The sequence below is a fragment of the Streptopelia decaocto genome, assembly GCF_964273445.1.
Source record: "Streptopelia decaocto genome assembly, chromosome: 1".
In the NCBI taxonomy this organism is placed as follows: domain Eukaryota; kingdom Metazoa; phylum Chordata; class Aves; order Columbiformes; family Columbidae; genus Streptopelia; species Streptopelia decaocto.
In genome coordinates this window covers 212,065,643-212,088,097 of record NC_138663.1, presented here as the reverse complement: position 1 = coordinate 212,088,097, position 22,455 = coordinate 212,065,643, and the positions used below count along the sequence as shown (strand labels likewise).

General features: G+C 49.6%; 1 protein-coding gene across 1 annotated transcript in view; it reads right to left on the bottom strand.

Annotated features, from left to right (window-relative positions):
* Positions 1-3,655: 3,655 nt before the first annotated feature.
* Positions 3,656-22,455, bottom strand: part of LOC309438085 (uncharacterized protein) — a 28,569-nt gene continuing 9,769 nt past the window's right edge. Inside the window, exons 2-4 of the mRNA XM_082048992.1 lie at positions 8,080-8,206; positions 7,339-7,446; positions 3,656-7,166 (exon numbers count right to left, since the gene is read on the bottom strand). Coding sequence (XP_081905118.1) covers positions 5,959-7,166; positions 7,339-7,446; positions 8,080-8,206 — 1,443 coding nt within the window. The 3' untranslated portion in view covers positions 3,656-5,958. The remainder of the gene's footprint in view (positions 7,167-7,338; positions 7,447-8,079; positions 8,207-22,455) is intronic.

Below are 22,455 nucleotides of genomic sequence, written 5' to 3'. Positions count from 1 at the left end.
CCACTTCTAGTGGGTGTATGATGTGTATGGGATGGAATACTTAGTTGGTCAGTCTTGGTCACCCGTTCTGTCTGCCCCTACTTGCAAATACGCCCTTCTTACTTATGGGACATGCAAAGTTCACCAGTAACCTTGGCTGACATAGCAATAAGTCTAAACCTGGGTCTCTTCTGCATACCATTGCTACCGTTATTAGCTCCGGAGCAAACCTTTTCTGAAAAAACATGCAGTCAACTTAATAAAACTGCAGTTACTAAGAAGAGCTGAGCTGAAAGGAAATTTCACTGAAAGACAAACTGGTCTTTTTTTTAACCAAACCAGGAAAATCCGGCCTGGCACTTTTATCCACCCTGCAGCAGTGCCGAGCTCCCTGAAGTCTACATTGTCTTCCATGGATCCGGCCACCTCTGCCACATGGGGAAGGAGGTTTGATGGAAAGCTGAGCCTGTGTGAGAGCACCTAAGTATTATTTAACATGGTCCTTAAGGGCATCTTGGTCTTGAACTTCGGTGGCGCACCATACCATCTTTGGTAGAACAATCTGAATCCCAAAACATCCAGTAAAAGAAAGATCGATGCAGAAGGAAGACAGTTTTATGATAGATGGGAAAGCAAATGTGTGTTTGTGTTTCAAGGGGAAAAAACAGTATGTCTTTTGTGTTATGCGACAGTGTTGGTGATAAAGGAGAGCGATGCAAGTCAGTATTTGGAGACCTAACATGGAACTAAATATGCTAAATTTAGCCTTCAACAACAACAACTGGTGCAAGAATTGCAAGGCAGACTGCAATCACAGCAGAACATGATGAGCAGAGCTGTAGCCAAAAACAATCTAGCCGTGATAGCTAGCGTGATTGTGGCCAAAGAAATTGCTGGAGCTTCCAAGTGCTTTCCAGAGGGTGCATTTTTGAAGCAGTGCACGCTAAAGGTGTGTGAGCAGGAGTGCCCCCATCAAATACACACTTTTGCAGATGTCAGTTTGTCAAGAAACACCATGGCAAAGCGTGTTAAGGAACTAGCAGGAAGTCTGACGACACAGCTGGACGAAGAGGCGTGCGGTGATCTGGCTTTTTCATTACCCGTTGATGAAAGCACAGACAACGCAGACACAGCACATCTATCCGTTTGTATAAGAGGTGTCAAGGCAGACTTGTCTGTCACAGGGAGCTCTTGGATGTCATTGCCATTCAGGGGAAGACAACAGGGAAGGACATACTTGATGTGGTGAAGAAGTCCACAAGTAATCATAAGGTATCGTTGCGTTATCCATCAAGAAGCTCTGTGTGGTGTGTGCACAAGTGCAGGCACGTCGCAGGAAGAGCCAGAGGCCACGAATGCATTTGCAAAGAGCAAGTTTTCTCTTAGTTCCCTCTCGACCGGGGGATCTCCGAAGTAGCACCTCAGCTCCCTCGCAGAGGTAACACAAGGGGGGACGCAGGCACTGGTCAGTTCAGCCCTGGGAGAAGATCACTGGCCTGCCGAGCTCGCCTGTATTTCAAGGTTCCAGGCAGGCGCAGCCTCCCGCTCTTTCTCACAACAACGCAGGAATCTCAGGCACAGTGATAAGTTGTCTAGAGTTTCTCACAGGCCTATGTGAGGTTCTACTGTGGAGGTTCTGCTCGTCAAGCATACAAGCTCAGCAAAACTATTGCTGTGATGCATTTGCTTTTTCTACAGACAGCTGCAAGTGACTTGAGCCTATTTATATTTAACCAAACTCCTCACCATTCTTCTGCTATATTCCCATAGAACGGACATCCAGAACGATCAACAAGGATTTTCCATGCCATCAGCATCATGCTTCGTATTTGGAGACTCGCGATCTGACGGCTGGTGACAGAGTCAGGATGGAGCTGGGGCAGAGTTGGGACAGACAGGGACAGAGACCCATTCTGGTTCTGCTCCGTTTCGGGGAGTTCTGTTTGGGAGTGTCATCCGTTCAGCCTTTTGCCATCCTGCCGTGTTGCAGGGGCCTCTGAGCCTTTCAGCCTTTTGTGAACGTTGATGTTCTGTAGCTGCTTTGCTTTCCTCAAGTGCAAGTTTGTTGAATATGAGCAGAACTTGACAACACACAGGGATTTCAGCAAATTTAGCTACTAACTAATGCAAAGTAGACAGTATACTAAAAATCACAGAGTCTTAGACTTCTAAGTGATTCATTCCATTTGGAACATATTTCTTGAAGTGAAATGACTGATACAAATTTCGTGGTTGAGACGGACAAACCACATGGACCAAATTCTTTCAAGATGAAAGTAATAGGTGCCATTTATTGCTACAAGTGCATTTTTATACAATTCTACCAGTTCATGTGTCTTTTCACTATTGGTTACAAGTTACAGCACTAACATCTCATTGGTTATTTTTTCTATCATCCATGTTATTCTTCTATCCCCTTCTCTCTCACGGGTACATCTCTCCTCTCTCTGGATACTCTTTTACTCCCATCCTTCTCAAGGGTAATTCTTAATATCTCAAGGCTGATCTCTACTCCCATATTTTCTGTCAAGGATTCCACAGACCCGCTGCAGTTTCCCACAATTCCCCCTTTTTCTATTTGTGCTAAAAATGCTGCCCTCGTTGTCCGCTGCAGAGCCCTTTGCAGCAGAGAAATCATGCATGGCAACATTAGTAACACAACCACAACAATCATCAAAACGATCAGTCCTGTTTTCACTACTGATAACAACCATCCTAAAAACCCTCAACCACTAAGCAATTTATTTAACAAATCCCATCAAAATCTTCACACCCATGTCCTTGAGCTAATAACAAAAAGTCTATCGCAGCTCTACTCTGCCGTGTGGCATGTCTTATAGAATCTACATCTAACAAAAGTCCACGTAAAGCCTTAGAAGTTCTGTTAGTTTGCTTAACTAGCCAGCATCCTAATTTTCTAAAATATTTAAAGCTTTTAGCTGTGCCAACACCAGATACAAGAGATCCTAAAACCCTTAACCTTGATCCCCAAAAATCTACATTATCATCACATTTATATGCAATTTCAAGTAGCTCAGTAATAGTTACATTCCTTAGCTCCATTTACCTTTTACAATTTAGAGATGTCAAAAAACAGTATAAACCAGTATAATAAACATAAATCCATTATTCTATTTTCCTAGATCCAAATCAGTTAATATTCTAGCAACTCTTAAATACAACCTCTTCCAAATTCACATCTATCATAGCATTTTAACAATTTAAATGCTTTTCTAACAATATAAGCAATAACTCTATTGTATAAGGATGCATCCTAAGGGGAGGCAAGGTGGAATTTTAGCAGTGGAACCGGTTCCCATTTTGTAATTATCTCCCCAAACAAGATTCTTTTGGTACCAAATATGAATATGCAAACTAAAATACTGAGCTCAGATATGAAAACCATATACCAAGTTCAAATATGCAGACGGATCACAGTTACACTTATTCAAGACAATATCTCATTTTTTTGCATTGCACCTTTGGGCCGCTTACTGCTCAGCCAGGTGGAGGCACCGCTGGGTCTCTCTGACAAAATAGGTCAGTGCGCGCTGGAGCCCCATCGGCACCCGCCCCCAAGCTGCTGCAGCAAGTAAAGAACTAAATTACTTATGATCTTCTGTATTCTCACAAAACGCACTTTTTGAGTCAATGAATTCTCATGATTTAACAGACTGTGAACTTATCGTACCATATAACAAATACCTACCAAAATTGCAACATGCTTAAACCGATACCCACAAAGAGAACAGGTTAATGAGGAAAGCATCTTGCAGACTTCAGCAAGTTTACTGTGACCTGTGTGTTATCAGTTACCTCTCTCAGCTTGTTGACGTTCAAACCGTTCCAGCTGTAAAACTGTCTGTAATGATCTAATGATCTCTTGTAGAGATTTATTTTGTCCTGTTCTTCTCACCTTAAAAACAACATTAATTGCAACAAAATTCTATTCAATCATTTAACGTAAACAGCAGCCAACACTGATTTCAATATTTAACAAGATCTTCCTTCCTTATCATTCCGAGTGCTTTCCTAAGTTTTAAAACACCTCCCAATACTGATTTTTCAGGAACACAACTGAAAACAATTATTCCTGACCCCATCTTGCAAGTAAAAACCTTGAGAAGGGGGAGCGGGGGGGGATGCTGCTTGCAGCACGACTGGGAAAAATGGGGAGAGAGTTTTACGGCACACTTAAAAACAGCTAGTAAAACAATTAACTCATATTCCTAACAAGCTGCTTGATTTTCAGAGAGGCAATACACAGAAACATATAATACGTACTGTAAAACTTGCAGATAACATGTTGATAGCAAACATTAGCATTTTCTACTGCTAATTTCAACACCAATGCTTCCTTAGCTTCTAAGTTTTCAACCTGCTTATTGATGGCCTCCTGAAGATGGTCAATAAATTGCATGTAATTCTCACTGGGACCCTGATTAATAGTTGCAAATGATTTGGCTGCATTGTTGGTTTCAGGCACCTTTATCATAGGTTGATATGCGAGGTCTGTTGACTGCCTCAGGATTTCAGAAAGTTATCGTGCCTGTAGTTGTGGTGTGTCAATAAGTCTCTTCCAGAAACGCACAGGGTCCCGTGGTTTAACTGTAATCGAAACTGGGGGTAAATCCCAGCTCTTTGGTAAGTTCGGTTTACGCTCTGAAACTCTACCCCCACCCTCAGGAATTTGCTCCGAGGGCCCCTCCTGAGATCGCACATAACCCAACGCTGTTTTTTCATGTGAGTCTTTCATAGCTTTTATTTGATCTCGGGGCCACACATACGTACGTTACTCCTTTACTCCTTTTAACTTTCCAAGAAAGTGCCGCGGATCCTTATCCGTGTCAAATAATATGGACTTGGGCGGTTTTGACGAATCTTTAGTAACAGGGGGGGTCGGAGTAGTACTTAATCTTGCTTTTTTCTCCGAATCTGGCCCAGGAGAGCCAGGAAGACCATCCCCCTCCGCCGCCTCTGCCTGTTGCTGTTTTAACTCTTTCAGAGTATCTAATAACAAGCGCCACGTCGTTAACAATTCAGTTGCTTCCTTGGACCCTTGGGTAGCACTATCAAACAATTTATCTCCCAAGTCCATCCATTGTGACACACTAAATGCTGTCACAGGATTAACCTCTAAACCTTGTGCTTTGCCCCATAGTAACATTTTTCTTAAAGTCGTTTCCGGAAGGCTAACACCATGCTTCTTCAGAAGCAGCTTCCATGTGGATAATATAGTACCCTCTTCTTTAGATAAGTTTCACCCCCCCTGTTCCCGGTAGTTCACCTACTCCTTAAGCGAGGTGTCTTTTCAACGATCCGGATCTTCAGCAGCTCCTTTGACTGCTCTCATCAGCTGTACCGGGCTCCGTCTCCACAGTTCTTTTTGGCTGTTCACAGCTTTCACGCTGTCACCTTGTTAGGCGAGATCCTCTTCAGGCAGGATCAAGTCGGGGTCACCATATACAAAACACAAATTGGGCTCATCCAGTGATCTGAGTAACACCCGTGGGTTGAAATAAAGACAGTTTAATAGTAGAGAAGAGGAAAAGAGTAATGAGAATGCAAATGATGTAAGAATATACAAAACAAGTGATACACAACACAACTGCTCACCACACGTGGAGTGATGCCCAGACCATCACTGAGCTGTGGTGCCCCAGGCCCACTGCCCCCAGTTTCTGTACTGACCATGACATCAGATGGTAAGGAACAGCCCTTTGGCCACTTTGGGGCAACTGTCCCAGCTGTGTCCCCTCCCAGCTGGGAGGGCACCAGAAGATGAAAAGTCCTTGACTGCTCAGCATCAAACAAAACATTCGTGTATTAGAAACATTGTTCTCATTTTCATTCCAAAACACAGCACTAAAACAGCTACTCAGAAAAACACATTGACTCTGTCCCAAACAAAAACAGGACATCTCCCCACAGACACCCCCGCAGCAGCCCCCAGACCCCACAGGCCCCTCAGCAGCAGATTCAGGGGGTGCCGGGCTGCGGAGGCGGCTGCAGACTGGGGGTGCCGTGGGTGCGCTGGTGAGCCAGCATGAGCCTCTCCTTCCAAAACCGCTTCTCGCAGACACCGCACTGGAAGGGCTTGGCCTCTGCCGGCCCCCCTGCTGGGGAAGGACCCTCCCTCTTCTGCTGGACACCCTCCAGCACAATATCTGGGCCCTTCTGCACACACTGGTGACTCATAAGGTGCCACTTCTGCTTGAAGGCCTTACCGCACTTGCAACACTTGTAGGGCTCCTCCCCGGTGTGGATACGCTGGTGGCTGATGAGGTTCCACTTAACTCTGAAGCTCTTGCCGCAGTCAGTGCAGGTGAAGGGCTTCTCCCCAGTGTGGATGCTCTGGTGCCCAAGCAGGCTTCTTTTATGGCCAAAGCTCTTACCGCATTCTGTGCAGGTGAAGGGCTTCACCCCGGTGTGGATGCTCTGGTGCCCAAACAGGCTACTCTTCCGGCTAAAGCTCTTGCCGCAGTCGGTGCAGGTGAAGGGCTTCTCCCCAGTGTGGATGCTCTGGTGCCCAAGCAGGTTTCTTTTATCGCCAAAGCTCTTACCGCATTCTGTGCAGGTGAAGGGCTTCACCCCAGTGTGAATGCGCTGGTGGATGATGAGGGTCGTCTTTGCCCTGAAGCTCTTGCCACAGTCGTTGCAGGTGAAGGGCTTCTCCCCGGTGTGGATGCGCTGGTGGACGATGAGGGTGTTCTTCAACCTGAAGCTCTGGCCACAGTTATTGCAGGTAAAAGGCTTCTCCCCAGTGTGGATGCGCTGGTGGATTATGAGTTTCTTCTTCTCCCTGAAGCTCTGGTCACAGTCATTGCAGGTAAAGGGCTTCTCCCCGGTGTGGATACGCTGGTGGAAGACGAGGGTTTCCTTTGCCCTGAAGCTCTTGCCACAGTCAGTGCAGGTGAAGGGCTTCTCCCCGGTGTGCATGCGCTGGTGGATGATGAGGGTCTTCTTCTCTCGGAAGCTCTTGCTGCACTCGGTGCAGGTGAAGGGCTTCTCTCCGGTGTGGATGCGCTGGTGGATGATGAGTTTCTTCTTCTCCCTGAAGCTCTTGCCACAGTCAGTGCAGGTGAAGGGCTTCTCCCCACTGGGAATGTGCTGGTGATTCAGCAGCTGCTGCCTCTGGACAAAGCTCCTGACTCCCTTGACCTCCCTCTGGCTCTCGGGGTCAACAGCTGCTTGGGAGGAGAAAACGGGGTCACTGCCACTGACATCATGGGCATGTTGGACACCTCCCCATGGGGAGCAGCAAGGGCACCCTGCCAGCCCCCTACCCTTGCAGGTGCATGGATCACCCGAGGCAAGGAGACAGTACAACCTTGACCCCCCCTGACCATGGGTACCAACCTGGCACAGGTGTCTGGTATCTCTGCCGTTCCCGAGGGGGCTCTGGCACGCACGGTGTCTCTTCTTGCTCTATCTTGCAGATGATCTCTGGCTTAACTTTGGCCCAGCCTGTCCGGGGCACAGAGAGAAGCCCCCTCTCCAACACTGCCGGGACAGCAGCACCGGCCCCCGCACCCACAGCCCCAGCATCCCCCCCACCCCGCTCCTCTCTCCTGTCCCTGCCAGGCTGCGGCTTCAGCCCCCACATCCCTGCACCTACAGCCTCCTCTCGCCTCGCCCCCGTCACCTCGGCCACTCTCCTGCACAAAGGACACCTGGGAACAGCTCAAAGCTGCCCCAGGGAGGTTTAGACTGGACACGAGGAAGCATTTCTGTACTGAGGGGGTGGTCAAATCCTGGAACAGGCTGCCTGGAGAGGCAGTCGATGCCCCAAGCCTCTTCCTGTTTGAGAGGCATTTGGACAATGCCCTTAACAAGATGCTGCAGTTTGTGGTCAGCCCTGAAGTGGTCACATAGTTGGACTAGATGAGCACTGTAAGCCACTTCCATCTCAAATGCACTATTCCATCCCATCCCATTTTCTCTCAGGAACACTCTCCACAGGAGGCTGCCTGGCAGGGTCAAACTTGCAATTGCAACCACCACATCAACTGTTGGACAGCCCTCTCAATGGCTCCAGCTCACTTAAAGAGATGAATTCTTACTTGACCCCGGCCCAACATCACCAGAGAGAGTCCTCACCCAGCGAGGCGACCATCTGGTAGTTCTCCAGCATCACCTCCCGGTAGAGCTGCCGCTGACAGCCCGACAGCTTTGCCCACTCCTCGGGGGAGAAGTAGAGCGCCACGTCCTCAAACGTCACCGACATCTGCAGCAAGAAGCACACCCGGATCAGCACACCCCACCGCATGGTTGCTAAACACCTCTGCCGAAACCTCACTACTGCCAGGCAGAGCCCCACTGGCACCAGGGGCTTGGGCATTCCAAGGGGAACACCGGGAGAGCTCAGAGAATCCTGTGCAAGGGAAGGCTGGGGGCAGAGTGGCAGTGTTCACACAGCCAGGTGGCACAGTAGGGTCACTGGGGAATGGGGGGCTCTCTCAGCACATTGCTGGGTTGGGGGACACTCCACCAGCTGTGCCAGGAGAGGGGCAGGGCTGGCAGGCTTACAGGCAGGTTTCCCCTGTTCATGCCAGATCAGGGATGCACACTAGAGCAGCAGGGACTGTGCCCTGTCCCACACCCACGCCACAAACACGATCACCCACCAGGACCAGACACAGCACCGTGACACAAGGGCTGGCCCGAGGCCTGGCAGCAGGCACGCTCCTGCCTGCCCCTGCCCGTGGTGCGGCTCAGCGGGCAGGAATGGGAGCACCCTGCACCGCACCGGGGCTCAATACACTTCGCACTCACACAACCCCGCTGCAGCAGGTCCCAGGGGCGTTTTGGCACTGCTGCACCACAGCACCACCCATGGCAATCCCAGCCCGCGGTGTCTCCAGAGCCGGGGCCGTGCCTGACCCCCACCTTGCCGCAGGTCGCTGCTCTCGGCGGGGAGATGGAGGCCCGTGCAGGTGTTGATCCGGGAAGAGGGAGGCGGGATGCTCCGGATTCCACTCGAGGTGCCTGTCCCGTCACCAGCCGCACCAGCACAACCAGGACAGATGGTCCCTGCAAGCACAACATTTTCAGTAAGAAATCAGGGGCACAAGTTCACTCACCTGCTCACAGCTGCCTTCCCTGCACCCCGAGCCTTCACAGGTACGGGGAGAATGACCCACCAAAGGATCCAAACAGCTTGGGATAAAAGCGAGAAACAGCCACGAAAAGAAAGGTGTTTCATAAGCCTCCGAGCACCCAAATCTTCCTCCGGTGCCCCACAAGGGCAGCAGGAAGATGCGCGGGGTGTCCCGGGGGTCTGAGCACCCGGCCCCAGCCCAGCCCTTCCCAGCGCCGGGGCCGCCAGGGCCGGATCCAGGGGGGCCCGGGCGGCTGGGACACGGAGCAGCGTGTCCGCGTTGCACGGGGGCCCCGGGGCGAGCCGGGGAAAGGCCGGAGCGCCGGGGGGAGCCGGGCCCTAAGGGGAGTGCAGGGGGGTCCGGCAGGGCTGGGGGGCGGCCGGCGGAGGGGAGAGCACGGGAGAGGCCGCCGGGGCCGGGGTCCCCTCCGCCGGGACCCCGCGGGCCAGCAGCGCCCATCCCCGTGCCGCGGGCCCGCCGCCCCTACCTGCGCCGGGGCCGCGCCGCCAGCCCCGCACGGACAAAGGCGGCGCCGGGAGCCGCCGGCAGCGTCCGCCCGGGAGGGCCGCCCGCCGCCGGGGCAGCACGGGAGGTGTAGTCCTGCCGCTCCGCCCCGCTCGGCTCGGGGGGGCGGGCACCGGGAGCACCGCTGTGTCCTTGCGGCCCCTGGCCCTGCCCGCCACACCTGGCCACACGGGTCCCCTGCAAATGGAGTCCTGGGCTCGGGGGCACCGAGACACGGCGGGACACGCCGGCTGGTGGGGACAGGCCGGGTGGCTGTTGGCAAACATTCCTTTGCCTTGTCTACTCGGACGGGTCCCATCTCCCCTTCGCCGGTCAGAGTCATCACTGTGTCCCATCATCGTGAAAGCCACAACCCTGGTGGCAGCACCAGCCAAAAAGCCAAGTGTTTACTCACATAATGGGTCTGCTCTGTAGGTAGTTAGGGTTTGGCGGCCGGAAGATCTCGCACTGTACGGAAAGGCAGTAGCCCCTCTCTAGGTAGGTAGAGCCGTGAGGTAAGCAGACGGAAGTGACGTTGTAAACTCAAGGTATATAATGCAGTGTTACCTGCCAATAAATGCCACCTGCCGTCCACCACATTGGTGTCTGCGAGCTGATGGACCAAGCGACCTGGGGTTCGGTTGCCATGCTGTTCCTGAACCAGGTCGCCGTTGCCCCCCGTTAGAGGCAACAAGTGGTGCCAAAATCCGGGAAGAATCGCCTGGACTCAGGTGAACAGCGGCCGCAGCGGCAGGACCAGCCCGTCAGGGGGGACGCCCCCAGAGCCGCGAGGAGGATGGAAGCCCTCGTGAAGGTCGTATCTCAGTTACATAAACAATGGGGTATTGATTGTAAGCGTAAAGATTTTACTCTCGCAGTTGCGAGGCTTTTACAGATTGAGGTTATTGAACAACTGGTAGAAATTCTCCACCCGGAGGTGTGGGACAAGTGCACTAAAGCGCTTGCTGAGGAAACGATGTCCTTGGGTAGTGGGAAAACCCTTAAGTCGTGGGGGAAAGTTGTAGAGGCTCTGCAGAAGGCTAGACGAGCGCAGGAAACCTCGAAGGCAGCACAGGCTTGTTTGTTGGCCTCCCCACAACTGGGGGTCAGGGCAGCTATGCAGACTATGCACCCCCCAGATAGTGACGATCCCGCAGAGCCTAAAGGCCTGTGAGTGGGCGACCCCCCCGAGGCGGCCACGCAGACCCTGCACTCTCCAGATAAGGACGATCCTGCTGAGCCCAGAGATCAGCGAGAGGGCGAAAACGAGGCACAGGAGCGAGCTAAATCATTTTGGGGTGGTTTAGTCAGGGAAGCCAGGTGTGCTGCTGAGAAATCAGAGTGAAATAAATATCTTACGCTTTTTCTATAGATAAACAACATTTAATCCAATTCCTTGTATTCCTTAAACACGTGTTCATTAGAGCATAAGCAAAACAGCGCTGGGTGCGCAGGGGATTCACTCCGCCCAACACGCACACCTTTAAACAATAAGAAGTGTGCTTAAATACAGTAAGGTATTACATATTCATAATGAACCCAGGAACGCCTATACATATTCATAACCTCTCCCCGCTTCTGATTAAAATGAGTCTCAGATACCCATTTCCATAGACCCTCCCCTGTTGCACCTGCTCAGTGCCACTTGGTGAATTTGAGGAGGGGTCTTTGGGGGTCTGTGGATGAAGGCTCTTTCAGCTTCGTCACAGTGAACTTTTTACCTTTGGCTCATTATGTTGAATTGGCTGGAACCCAAGCTGCCAAGTTGATTGAAACTAGACTGGTGCCCCCTTTTGCTGTAAATCTTCATTATCGTGTCTCCTCAAGTTTAGAGCTAGGTGCAGTAAAACTTCTGATCTTGGCATTCGATGGGGTTCTGTTCTTCTTAACATAAAGCTCTAAACTAAGCATTTATTGTGTGACTAAGCCTTAAAGTGTTAGTTAGTAGGCACTCATTATAAGTTTTAGTTAACCCTTAAAATGTTAGTTCCCTCTGTCAATATAACTTCATATAGAAGTTTCATGGAGCTTAACTACCTTTTCCTTTCTCTAGGTTCAGAGCCCGTTCATCATTTGGTTATATCTGTAAACATTAAACATCTTAGCACGAATCACAACTGCATTTTTCACAATTCCCCCGTTTTCTTTTTATCCTATTGATTCGTGCTTTAGCCTCAAAGTTAGCTAGTACTTGCCTAGCGGCGGCTAGGTCCAATTTGGTGTTATCTTTTAAAATCATCAATTTATACCCTGTTCCTTGATCTATAGGCATGGCTGAGATTTGCATGCCTTGGACTACTGAATGTATTAACCGAATAAAGCACGGGATCATACATGGTACAGACAGTAAACCCAGAAATGCACATACTATCATGAACCCTATTTTCTTCCACCAGGCTTCCCCAAATAAGTTACCCCACCAATGGCTAGTAAGTATAGAATTCCATTTCTGTACTGGTACATGTGCAACTCGTTTTATCTCCTCTGCTATTTTCATTATAGCTTCCCCATTATCATCTATTTCCAAACAACACTCAGAAGTATTCCATTTCCCACAGACGCCCCCCCTCTTCAGCTAAAAGATAATCTAAGGCTACCCGATTTTCGTCCACTGCAGCCCTGGTCTGAGACAGTTGTCTTGCTATAAGATTCAGTGCCTCAGCTGTCCGGTTGCTTATTATTTCAACCACCGCTTGCAACCGGATAATTCGGTTTAGCATATATATTGGGGTACGGTATCCCCAGCTTCCATCTTGGGCCCAGGTGGCTGGATCACAATATTCAATTATCCTTTTCGCAGGCCATTCATCATCTTTCCAAGTTTGCATTCCTCCTATGGGGATATTTATTAAACTCCTCTTCTCTCCGTTTAAAGTTTCATACAGAGGTTTCCCCAGATGACTCCCTTTTTCCTCTGGTAAAAGGAAAAATGCTGGTTGAATTATCCCTATTTTACAGGACCCTCTCCACCTAGGCATTAACTCATTATAAGCTCTATTCCCACATATCCAAAATAATCCATCAGGGGTTTTCCATGGTTCGTTTCTATCGGTAGAGCCAGGATTCTGCCAATATCTCCTTAAATCCCCAATTTCCTCAAAGGGGTTTGCTTTGCTTTGATTCTTCCAGCATATCGTTTCATTTCCCAGGCTACAATTTCGAGACCAATATGCATTAGGTGGACCTGGCCACCAAGTGGGAGGAATAGAAGTATTTGATGAATTTGCCCGCAACACTAACTTACAAGGGGTTTGTCCAACGTATTCAGTAAAATCTCATTTACCATCATCCCTTGATATGCATATCTGCCCTATTATTATGTGACTTAATACCAATCCTTCTGGTCTTTTTTCTCGAGTTACATGAGTTCTGTTCCATACCAGTAATCCTTCTGGGCTTACACTCTCTCCTCTCCAAGGCCACTGTTCTGCCATTTGAGACACCCCACATATCCGGCATGATGTGACATTTAATTCCCGGGCTATCTTTTCCATAAGGTCTACAAACAGGTTCTTCCCTACTGTTGGTAATTGTAATCCCTTGTCTTTTTGCCTGATTTCTTCATACCAATCACTGCTTTTCTGTACCACTTTCTGTTTCTCTCGCCTTCTTTTCAATTCCTGAGTAGCACTCTTAACTAACTCCTCCTTATACTGATCTTGCACTCCCCCTCCATCTGAATAGCCCCACATACCAGTTTGTGAAAAACAGATACTCTGTTCTCCCCTAGGGCAGGAGACAGAGCCTACACCGAGTCCACCTTTCCCTAGATTAGTTGCTACCCATAACTTCTGCCCTTGGATTTCACATTTTTCCAATTTTGTTCTATCATAACACCCAGAATTAACATGAGTGTGATGACTGAGAACATATTGTGTCAGTCGTCCTATTCTCACACGCTCATAGCACTTGGTACAGGGATTGGCCAGGCTAAGTTGGGAACAATAAGTCACCACTCCTAGCAAGAGGATCAGGTCCAGGTTTCTACACCCTCTGCCTCTCTGGCCTACCAGGTTGCAGCTGGCAGCCGAGTTCATCATCTTCTTGACAGCAAGGGTAGTGTCCCCGCCTTTCCTATTTTTGCCGTTAGGTGATGACTTTTTATCGTATTCCAAACTCTTGGCCTTCACTTCCCAGGAGCAACAGGACAACACGAAATTTGATTTCTCTTTTTACACTCTATTCTTCCTATCACTGGTGGACTGTCTAAATTCCCATACACCCCTTTAGTAAATACCTCCCATCATTCTTCACTATTCTTTTTGTATTCTTCCAGTGACTGTTAGAATTCTCAACCTAGCTTTGGTTTCCTTATCTTCTATTCTTAAATGCTTATTACACAATCCTGTTGGTAATTTCCCTTTGTGGATATGCTTATACCACAGTTCATTACAACCTAAACATCAAATACAGATAAGAGAATTACATATACAACTTAGTTCAACATGCTTAACTATTAAAACATTCTGATTTTCATTTATACTGGCCATTCATATGAACAATACTGATAGTAGTTACATCACCAATCCCGTGTTAATTTCCATTTCAATTCCCCTGGTCCTTGAGTTACTTTCCAGGTTCTTTCTTCCGTCAGGGGTCCTTTAACTCGAGAGGCGTGTGTCCATCCTTTCTCTGCAGTCCGAACCGCTGTTTCTGTAGTTTCCAAAGTTTTCTGCAAAAGACTTCACATACGCATAAATAAAATGTGGCCCTCTATCAGAGGATATAACAGCTGGAACTCCAAACCTTGGTGTTATTTCATGTATCAATGTTCTAGTCACCTCCTAAACTTTTGCTGTCCTGGTAGGGAATGCTTCTGGCCAACCTGAAAAAGTATCAGTTCATACCAACAAATATCGGTACCCCCCTTTTCCTGGGAGTTCTGAAAACTCAATTTGCCATTGTGGTCCAGGTCACGCATGTCTCCTTGGTTCTAGTAGCAATTAAAATGTCATCCACATATTGTAGCATCTGTCCCTCATCAGATGAGGCTTCCCAGGATTCAAAATCTTTAGCAAGCTGATTTCCAAATATTGTCGGGCTATTCGTGAATCTTTGTGGCAACACCGTCCATGTGAGCTGGGTTTTATTTTTAGGGTTCACTCATTCAAATGCAACTATTGTCTGGCTAGCTTCATGGAGAGGGAGGCAAAAAGGCATCTTCTAAATCTAAAACAGTAAACCAAATCAAATTAGAGTTAATACAGTCAGAAAAGTGTTTGCTACCACTGGGTAGAGATCCTTTGTTATTCTGTTTATAACCTGATTTGTATGAATCTCTCTATTACTGGCTGAATTCCTTCCCTGTCCTCCCTTTTCTAAGGGCATTGTTTTATCCTTACCGGTTTTTCTCCTTCTTTGATTTTTACCTCGATGGGTGCAGCATTTTTCCAATATATTTGTATACTGACCTTTCTCTAAAGGCTTCCAAAGCCTTCCAACCTCTTCAGTTCCATACTTTCTTATCCTTTCAACAATCTTCCTTTTCCCTGTTCCTGAATACACTCCAAGCTCCATCTAACAACATTTCCAAATTTCTACTTTCTGTTGCCCGCTGTACTTTCTGTTGCCCTCAGTTTCTATTACTTCTCTAGGGGAGCTCGCACCATTTCAGGTGTCAGGCTACCCGAGAGGCATACGGCTTGTTCTCCCCCCGCCTCCTTCCCCCTCCGCCGCTTCTAGCAGCGTTTTTCTTTTTTCTCTATATTTTTCTTTCTCTCCTTGCTGCAGTTTAGACACAGGCAAGGCCACACGGACAGGGGAGGTTCAGTTTATCTTACAACTTAGCACAGGCTTGGGATTTATGTTACAACGCAGGCCTGGGATATTTCGCTTTCTTGTTTTTCCATTTAATTCCAGTCATAATACACTTCATATGCAGTTCCAATTAGCTCAGCGATAGTTACGTTCCTCAGTCCCATTTACCTTTGCAGACGTCAGAAAAACAACATATTAAGCATCAATCCCTTACATTAATTTTAGATCCAAATCAGTCTATCCACAGAACAACACTAACTTCAATACAGCTAACTCAGGATTTCACATTCAAATCACTTCCCCCACTAAGTTACTCTCATGTGTACAGATGCATCTTAAGGGGGAGCAAGATGGTACTTTAATAACGGAACCGGTTCTCATTTTGTAATTATCTCCCCAAACAAATTATTTTGGTACCAAATCTAAATATACTAACTAAAATACTGAGCTCAGACACGCAAACCAAATACCAAGTTCAAATATGCGAACAGATCACAATTACACTTCTTCAAGACAATATCTCAATTTTAGCATTGCACCTTTGAACCGCTCACTGCTCAGCCAGGTGGAGGCACCGCTGGGTCTCCCTGACAAAAACAAGTCAGTGCGGCTGGAGGCCCATTGGCATCCACCCCCCCCCCGGCCCGCCGCAGCAAGCTGGACCGGGCAAGGCTTTTATCAGTGTCTCATCTGAGGCACCACAACTACCATCCAAACCAGGACCCCCCATTCGGTGCACATACAAAAGAGCCAAATCCAGCATACCGAGATGAGACACAGCCTATCACAGAGCCGTGCAAGTCCAGATGCCAGAACAAAGCCAGCATGCCAGAAAGAAAAGCAATGGCTATTACACACAAAACCCCATCACCACATTCACACAGTCAAGAGCCAAGTTGCTCATCGTCACAAAATGTACATTTTGGGTCAATCTGTGATCTTACTATACCATACAACAGGCAAAGACTTACGAAACTGCAACACATTCAAACAGATACCCACAAGGAAAAAAAGTTAGTACTAAGAGGCATCTTGCAGACTGTTCTGCAAGTTTTTCTGTGATTCATTTGTTATCAGCTAATTCTCTCTCCGCTTGCTGAAGTTCAAACCATTCTGCTTGTAAATCTGTCTACAGTGATTTAATGATCTCTTGCTCAGTTTGTTTGTCTTTCGGGGCAGCTATCAATGCTACTTCCAAAACAGCAGAAATCTCAAATCTGCTTTTTTTTTGCCAAGTCCCTTATTTGCTCAGTTACAATATCTGGAGACGACCAATGTCCAAAAGCCCACCTAAGACCCTCAGGACTCTGGCAAGCCTTATAATCTTTCAGCAAACTCAATATCAGGGAGCAGTCCAGGCCTGGCTTGACCCAGGATGCCATGACCCACTGCCGGAGAACACAGCACAAACCGATCCGTCCTCCTTTAGAGCCTCTGGCTCCTATCCCCCCACCCCAAACCGCTTCTCACAGAATATCCCACTTCTGACACCACATAAACTGTCCTGTCCCAACACATGGGATGAGGGATGAGTTAACGCTTTGTTTCTCCTTATCTCTTCGAGTTTTTCTAGTTTCTTTTCTTATATCTCCCCAGGATTTTGTTACAAACTGGGGGGTCCACTCCTTGAGTCCATTTATCCTTTGCTTTTTCCTTGGGTGAACTTCTCTTCATCCCAGAATTCTAGCATGAACCTCCCCGCCAAGGGACTGTCGGGGAGGTACCTCCGGCAAGTCGCTCCCCTTCAACCTCTTGTGGGAACCTCAAACCCACGAAACCTGGCTTACAACGTGGGAATCGAACCCACTACAACTAGCTGTAGGTAGTTAGGGTCTGGCGGTCGGAAGATCTCGCGCTGTACGGAAAGATAGTAGCCCCTCCCTAGGTAGGTAGGAGTATGTGAGGCAAGCAGACGGACGTGACGTTGTAAACCTAAGGTATATAACGCTGTGATATCTGTTAATAAACGCCATTTGCCGTCCACCACATTGGTGTCTGCGTGCTGATGGACCGAGCGACCTGGGGTGTGGTCGCGGTGCTGCTCCTGAGCCAGGTCGTCACTGCCTACTGAGAGGCAACAAGTGGTGCCGAAACCCGGGAACATCGCCTGGATTCGAGTGAACAGCGGCCGGAGCGATAGGACCAGCCTGGCGGGGAGGACGCTCCCGGACCCGCGAGGAGGATGGAAGCCCTCGTGAAGGTCGTATCTCAGTTACATAAACAATGGGGTATTGATTGCAAGTCTAAAGATATTACTCTCGCAGTTGCGAGGCTCTTGCAAATCGGGGTTATCGAACAGCCGGTGGAAATTCTCCACCCGGAGGTGTGGGACAAGTGCACTAAAGCGCTTGCCGACGAAATGATGTCCTCGGGTAGTGGGAAAAACCTTAAGTCATGGGGGAAAGTTGTAAAAGCTCTGCAGAAGGCTAGACAAGCGCAGGAAACCTGGAAGGCAGCACAGGCTTGTTTGTTGGCCACCCCACAACTGGGGGTCGGGGCGGCTACGCAGACCCCGCACTCCCCAGATAGTGACGATCCTGCTAAACCTAAAGGTCTGCGAGAGGGCGACCCCCCCGGGGCGACCATGCAGACTCCTCACTCTCCAGATAATGACGGTCCGGCTAAGCTCAAAGATCAGCGAGAAGGCGAAAATGAGACGCAGGAGCGAGTTAAATCTTTTTGGGGTGGGTTAGTCGAGGAAGCTAGGCGTGCTGCTGAGAAAACAGAGTCTGAGGGAGTTGGGACGAGACCCCCGCCGTATGCGCCCCAAGATGGCGTCCAGCGCGTGGGGGAGAAGAGGGATGAAGAAATTCTTGGGTGGAATGGTGTCCTTGGAGGGCACGGGGAGATAGTGTTGGCAGAGAATGTGGAGTATGACCTTGCAGGTGCGAGCGAGTGCGTGGAAGTGAACAATAGAGCATTGAGCTTTGGGGGTGGAGGCGTGAACAAGGGGCGGAGAGCCGATCGGGGCGTCTATTTGGAGAGGTGCCATCGGGGGGCGGACACCTCCCCGAGCAGGAGGCGGGGCGAGCCAAGAGGGAGGGAACGGCCCGCCCGTAGTGGGCGGGGTCGGAGCAGAGAGCGGCCCGCCCATAAGGGTAGTGGGCAGGGCCGGAACTCGGAAGTAACTGGCCAGTCAAGTTCCGGATCAGATACGGAAGTGTCTGACCAGTCGAGTTCCGACTCCGATTCAGATACCGATTCATACTCGGAGGAAGAAACGGGAATAAACAGAGTTAAAAGCAAAAATATCTCCTTCCGATACGAAGCGGAACCGCGAAAGGAAAAATTTCCTCTCACGGATTGGAGAAAGATTAAGATGGCGTGTGCCGATTGGGCTCCATCGGCCGCACTGGCGTTCCTGGTCCGGGTGGCGGACGGGGGGCAAAGGGTTTACACGCCGATAAACCCAAAGGATATACAAGCGATCGTTAAAGCCATCGCGGATAAAGGGCTTAATTCTGCCCTGGTTTCCACCCTCATAGACGGCGTTTTCGGGGGAGACGACCTGCTCCCGTACGACATTAAACAAGCCTGTAGGCTGATCTTTGACGGGGCAGGGATGATCGTTTTTAAACAAGAATGGGAGGACAACTGTGCGAGGCAACTGGCCCAGGTAGCCGGGGCAGATCACCCGCTACATGGTTCTAACCTGCAGCGGCTGATGGGTTCGGATCCAGCAATGATGACCCCCCAGCTACAAGCCCAAGGTTTGCGGGCTCAAGAAGTTATGGCCACTACACGTGCAGCCAGAGAGGCCATTCGCACAGCCTCTAGAGTTATTGCCAAGCCATCGCCATGGTCAACAATAAAACAAAGTGAAAGCGAGAGCTTCACGCAGTTTGTAGATCGCCTCCAGGCAGCGATCGACTCCTCGACACTGCCTGCGGAGGCAAAAGGCCCAGTTGCAGCAGAATGCCTACGCCAGCAGTGCAATTCAGTAACCAAAGGCATTTTGCGATCACTGCCGGCAGGGTCCAGCATCGCGGACATGATCAAACATGTCACGAGAGAAGAACACTTAGCCCCAATTCAGGCAGCTGTTTGCACCGCAATAACCAACATGATGGTGTGTTTTAAATGTGGCCAGTCGGGCCACGTCACAGCACATTGCCCTCAGGTAGGGGACTCGTCAACAGCCCCCCCCCAAAACCAAAACCGATCTAGAGGGCCATGCTGGGCCTGTGGTAAGAGAGGGCATTTCGCCAGGGAATGCAGATCCAAGACCCAGGGAAACGGGAGGGGGAGAGGGCAGTCGGGCCGTGCACAGCCCTCTCCCACTTGGGATACGAGGCGGCCCAACCATGCCAACCCCACGTGGAGTGCGGCACTCCCGAACTCGGCGCCCTCAAACTTAGTGCCTCAAAAACCAATTCCTCCGAGCCCACTGCCTCCTCAACAGGTGACCAACTTCACAGCACAGCCAGCTATCCAGCCAAACCCGCCGCCATCTCAGGGACAGCAAGCACCACCCTCTGGGGGCGAGACCCCAGGGTGGCTTTGGCCGTAAAGTGTGACAGCCCACCAATGGTGTGGGGTATTTGCTCCCTTTATAATGCCCCAAATAGCACCACCATTAGTGTCCCCTTCTTGATCGATACCGGAGCAGACGTTACAGTTATCCCTGAAACAAACTGGCCTCCGTGCTGGGAACTTGAAGAAGCTCCCATGGTAGGCGGAGTCGGAGGACTAACCAGAGCTCGGAAGAGTGTTCATTTGGTTGCAATCACACTCCACACAGAAAAGGGTCCGGAAAAAACCATTACTCTTTTCCCATTCGTCTTGCCAGGAGTCCTACCCCTGTTGGGAAGGGACGCTCTAGCCCTACTGAAAGCCAGGGTGACAAATTTATGGTGAGGGCCACTGCTGCATACCCACTTCCACCGATCAAACTGACATGGAAATCGTCTGACCCAGTGTGGGTCGAGCAGTGGCCCCTGTCAAAGCCTCGAATGGATGCCCTTCTCAAGTTAGTCGACCGCGAACTACAACAGGGTCACATAGAGCCTTCTACCAGCCCTTGGAACACTCCTGTTTTTGTAATACCCAAGCGAACCGGCGAAGGGTTCCGTCTCCTCCATGATCTGCGTGAGGTAAACAAAACAATTCAGCCAATGGGTCCTGTTCAAACGATGTTGCCCATGAACTCTATGATACCAGAGGGGCAACCTTGCGCCGTCCTTGATATTAAAGACTGTTTTTTCTCAATACCTTTACATGCAGAAGACAAGGAGCGGTTTGCTTTCTCTATTGTGTTTCCAAACAGCCAGCGTCCTAACCTACGCTTCCAGTGGAAAGTGCTGCCTCAAGGAATGATCAACTCGCCTACCATCTGCCAGATCACGGTGGATCGGGCGCTGGAACCAGTTCGACGCAGTGACCCGACCGCGACAATCATTCAATACATGGACGACATCCTGATCGCAGCACCATCAGGAAGTCAGGTGGACCAGCTGGTGTCAACAGTTTCGGAAACCCTAAAAACAAACGGGTTTGAAATCGCGAGTGCAAAAATTAAAAAGGGACCATGCGTGAGCTTTTTGGGAGTGGGGATCACAGACTCTTACATAACCCCTCCCCAGATAAAAATCCGTCGGGACATCAAGACGCTTCATGATGTGCAACAGTTAGTGGGATCCTTGCAATGGCTCCGCAACATCGTCTTGATTCCTCCCGAGACCATGGCTCCTCTGCACGATCTTTTGAAAGGAAAAAACCCGTGGGAACAGAAGACCCTGACAACAGAAGCAATGGACTCTCTCGATTTTATCGAGCAGCAAATATCATCAAGCACGCTTGCCAGGTGGAACCCACACGAACCACTCGATCTGTATGTATATTTCACAGAAGGAGGAGGAGTAGGAGCACTGGCTCAGGGCCCTCATGAAAAGGCTCGACCAATACAGTGGATAGTCCTGGGAAAACCGTCACGCGCATTCTCTCCAGGAGTCGAGTGTCTTGGCAACCTCATCATGAAAGGCCGAAAACTCGCCTTAAGGCACCTAGGTATTGAACCTGCCAGGATATTCTTACCCTTGCGCAAACAGCTGTTAACGCAATCAGTGGCAATGTCGGAATCTCTGGCCGTAGCCCTTGCAGGATTTCGCGGAGAGGTCCACCATGCCATCAAGCCTCCTTGGGCTCAGATGCTGAAGATTTCCAACATCGACCTTCCACAGAAGATCATGGACCGACCCCAGCAGGGACCAACGGTCTTCACAGACGCATCCTCAGTGACCTCAACCGCAGCAGTAGTATGGCAATCGGGAGAAGAATGGCACCGCGTCAAAATGACAGACAGCACGCTCTCAGTCCAGTTGCTGGAAGCGACGGCCGTGGTGCTGGCATGTGGACTGTTCCCAACTGAACACCTCAACATAGTGACCGATTCCATGTTCGTTGCCAAACTTTGCTTGGCCATGTCGGGGCCTGGCGTGTCAACATCTGCAGCTGCTCTAATGCTAGAAGAAGCACTTTCCTCCCGAAAAGGAACCATATCGGTCATCCACGTGAACAGCCATGACCCAATCAAAGGGTTTTACCAGATCGGCAACGATAAAGCAGACGCCGCTGCAAAAGGGTTATGGACACTAAGAGATGCCCGTCAGCTACACGAGTCACTCCACATTGGAACTAAGGCTCTAGCAAAGAGGTGTGGGATTTCGACCACTGACGCAAAGCACATAGTAGCTACGTGTCCCCACTGTCAAAAAGCACCACTGTGGTCCAGTGGAGTCAACCCCAGAGGTCTCAAAGCCTCCGAGGTGTGGCAGTCGGACTTTACGCTCTGCCAGTTGCTGAAACCTCGAGCATGGCTAGCAGTAATCGTGGACACATATAGCGGGGTGATCGTAGCTACACAGCATCTTAGGGCCAACTCCAAAGCAACCATTCAACACTGGCTGACAGCCATGGCGTGGCTAGGTGTCCCTAATCAGATCAAAACAGATAATGGTTCACATTTTGTGTCCAAATCAGTCCAAGCATTCGTTCAGAAATGGGGTATCACTCTAATACATGGGATCCCGTACAACAGCACAGGACAGGCGATAGTCGAACGAGCGAACCAAACTCTGAAATCTAAGCTGGAAGTCTTAGCAAACTCAGAGGGTTT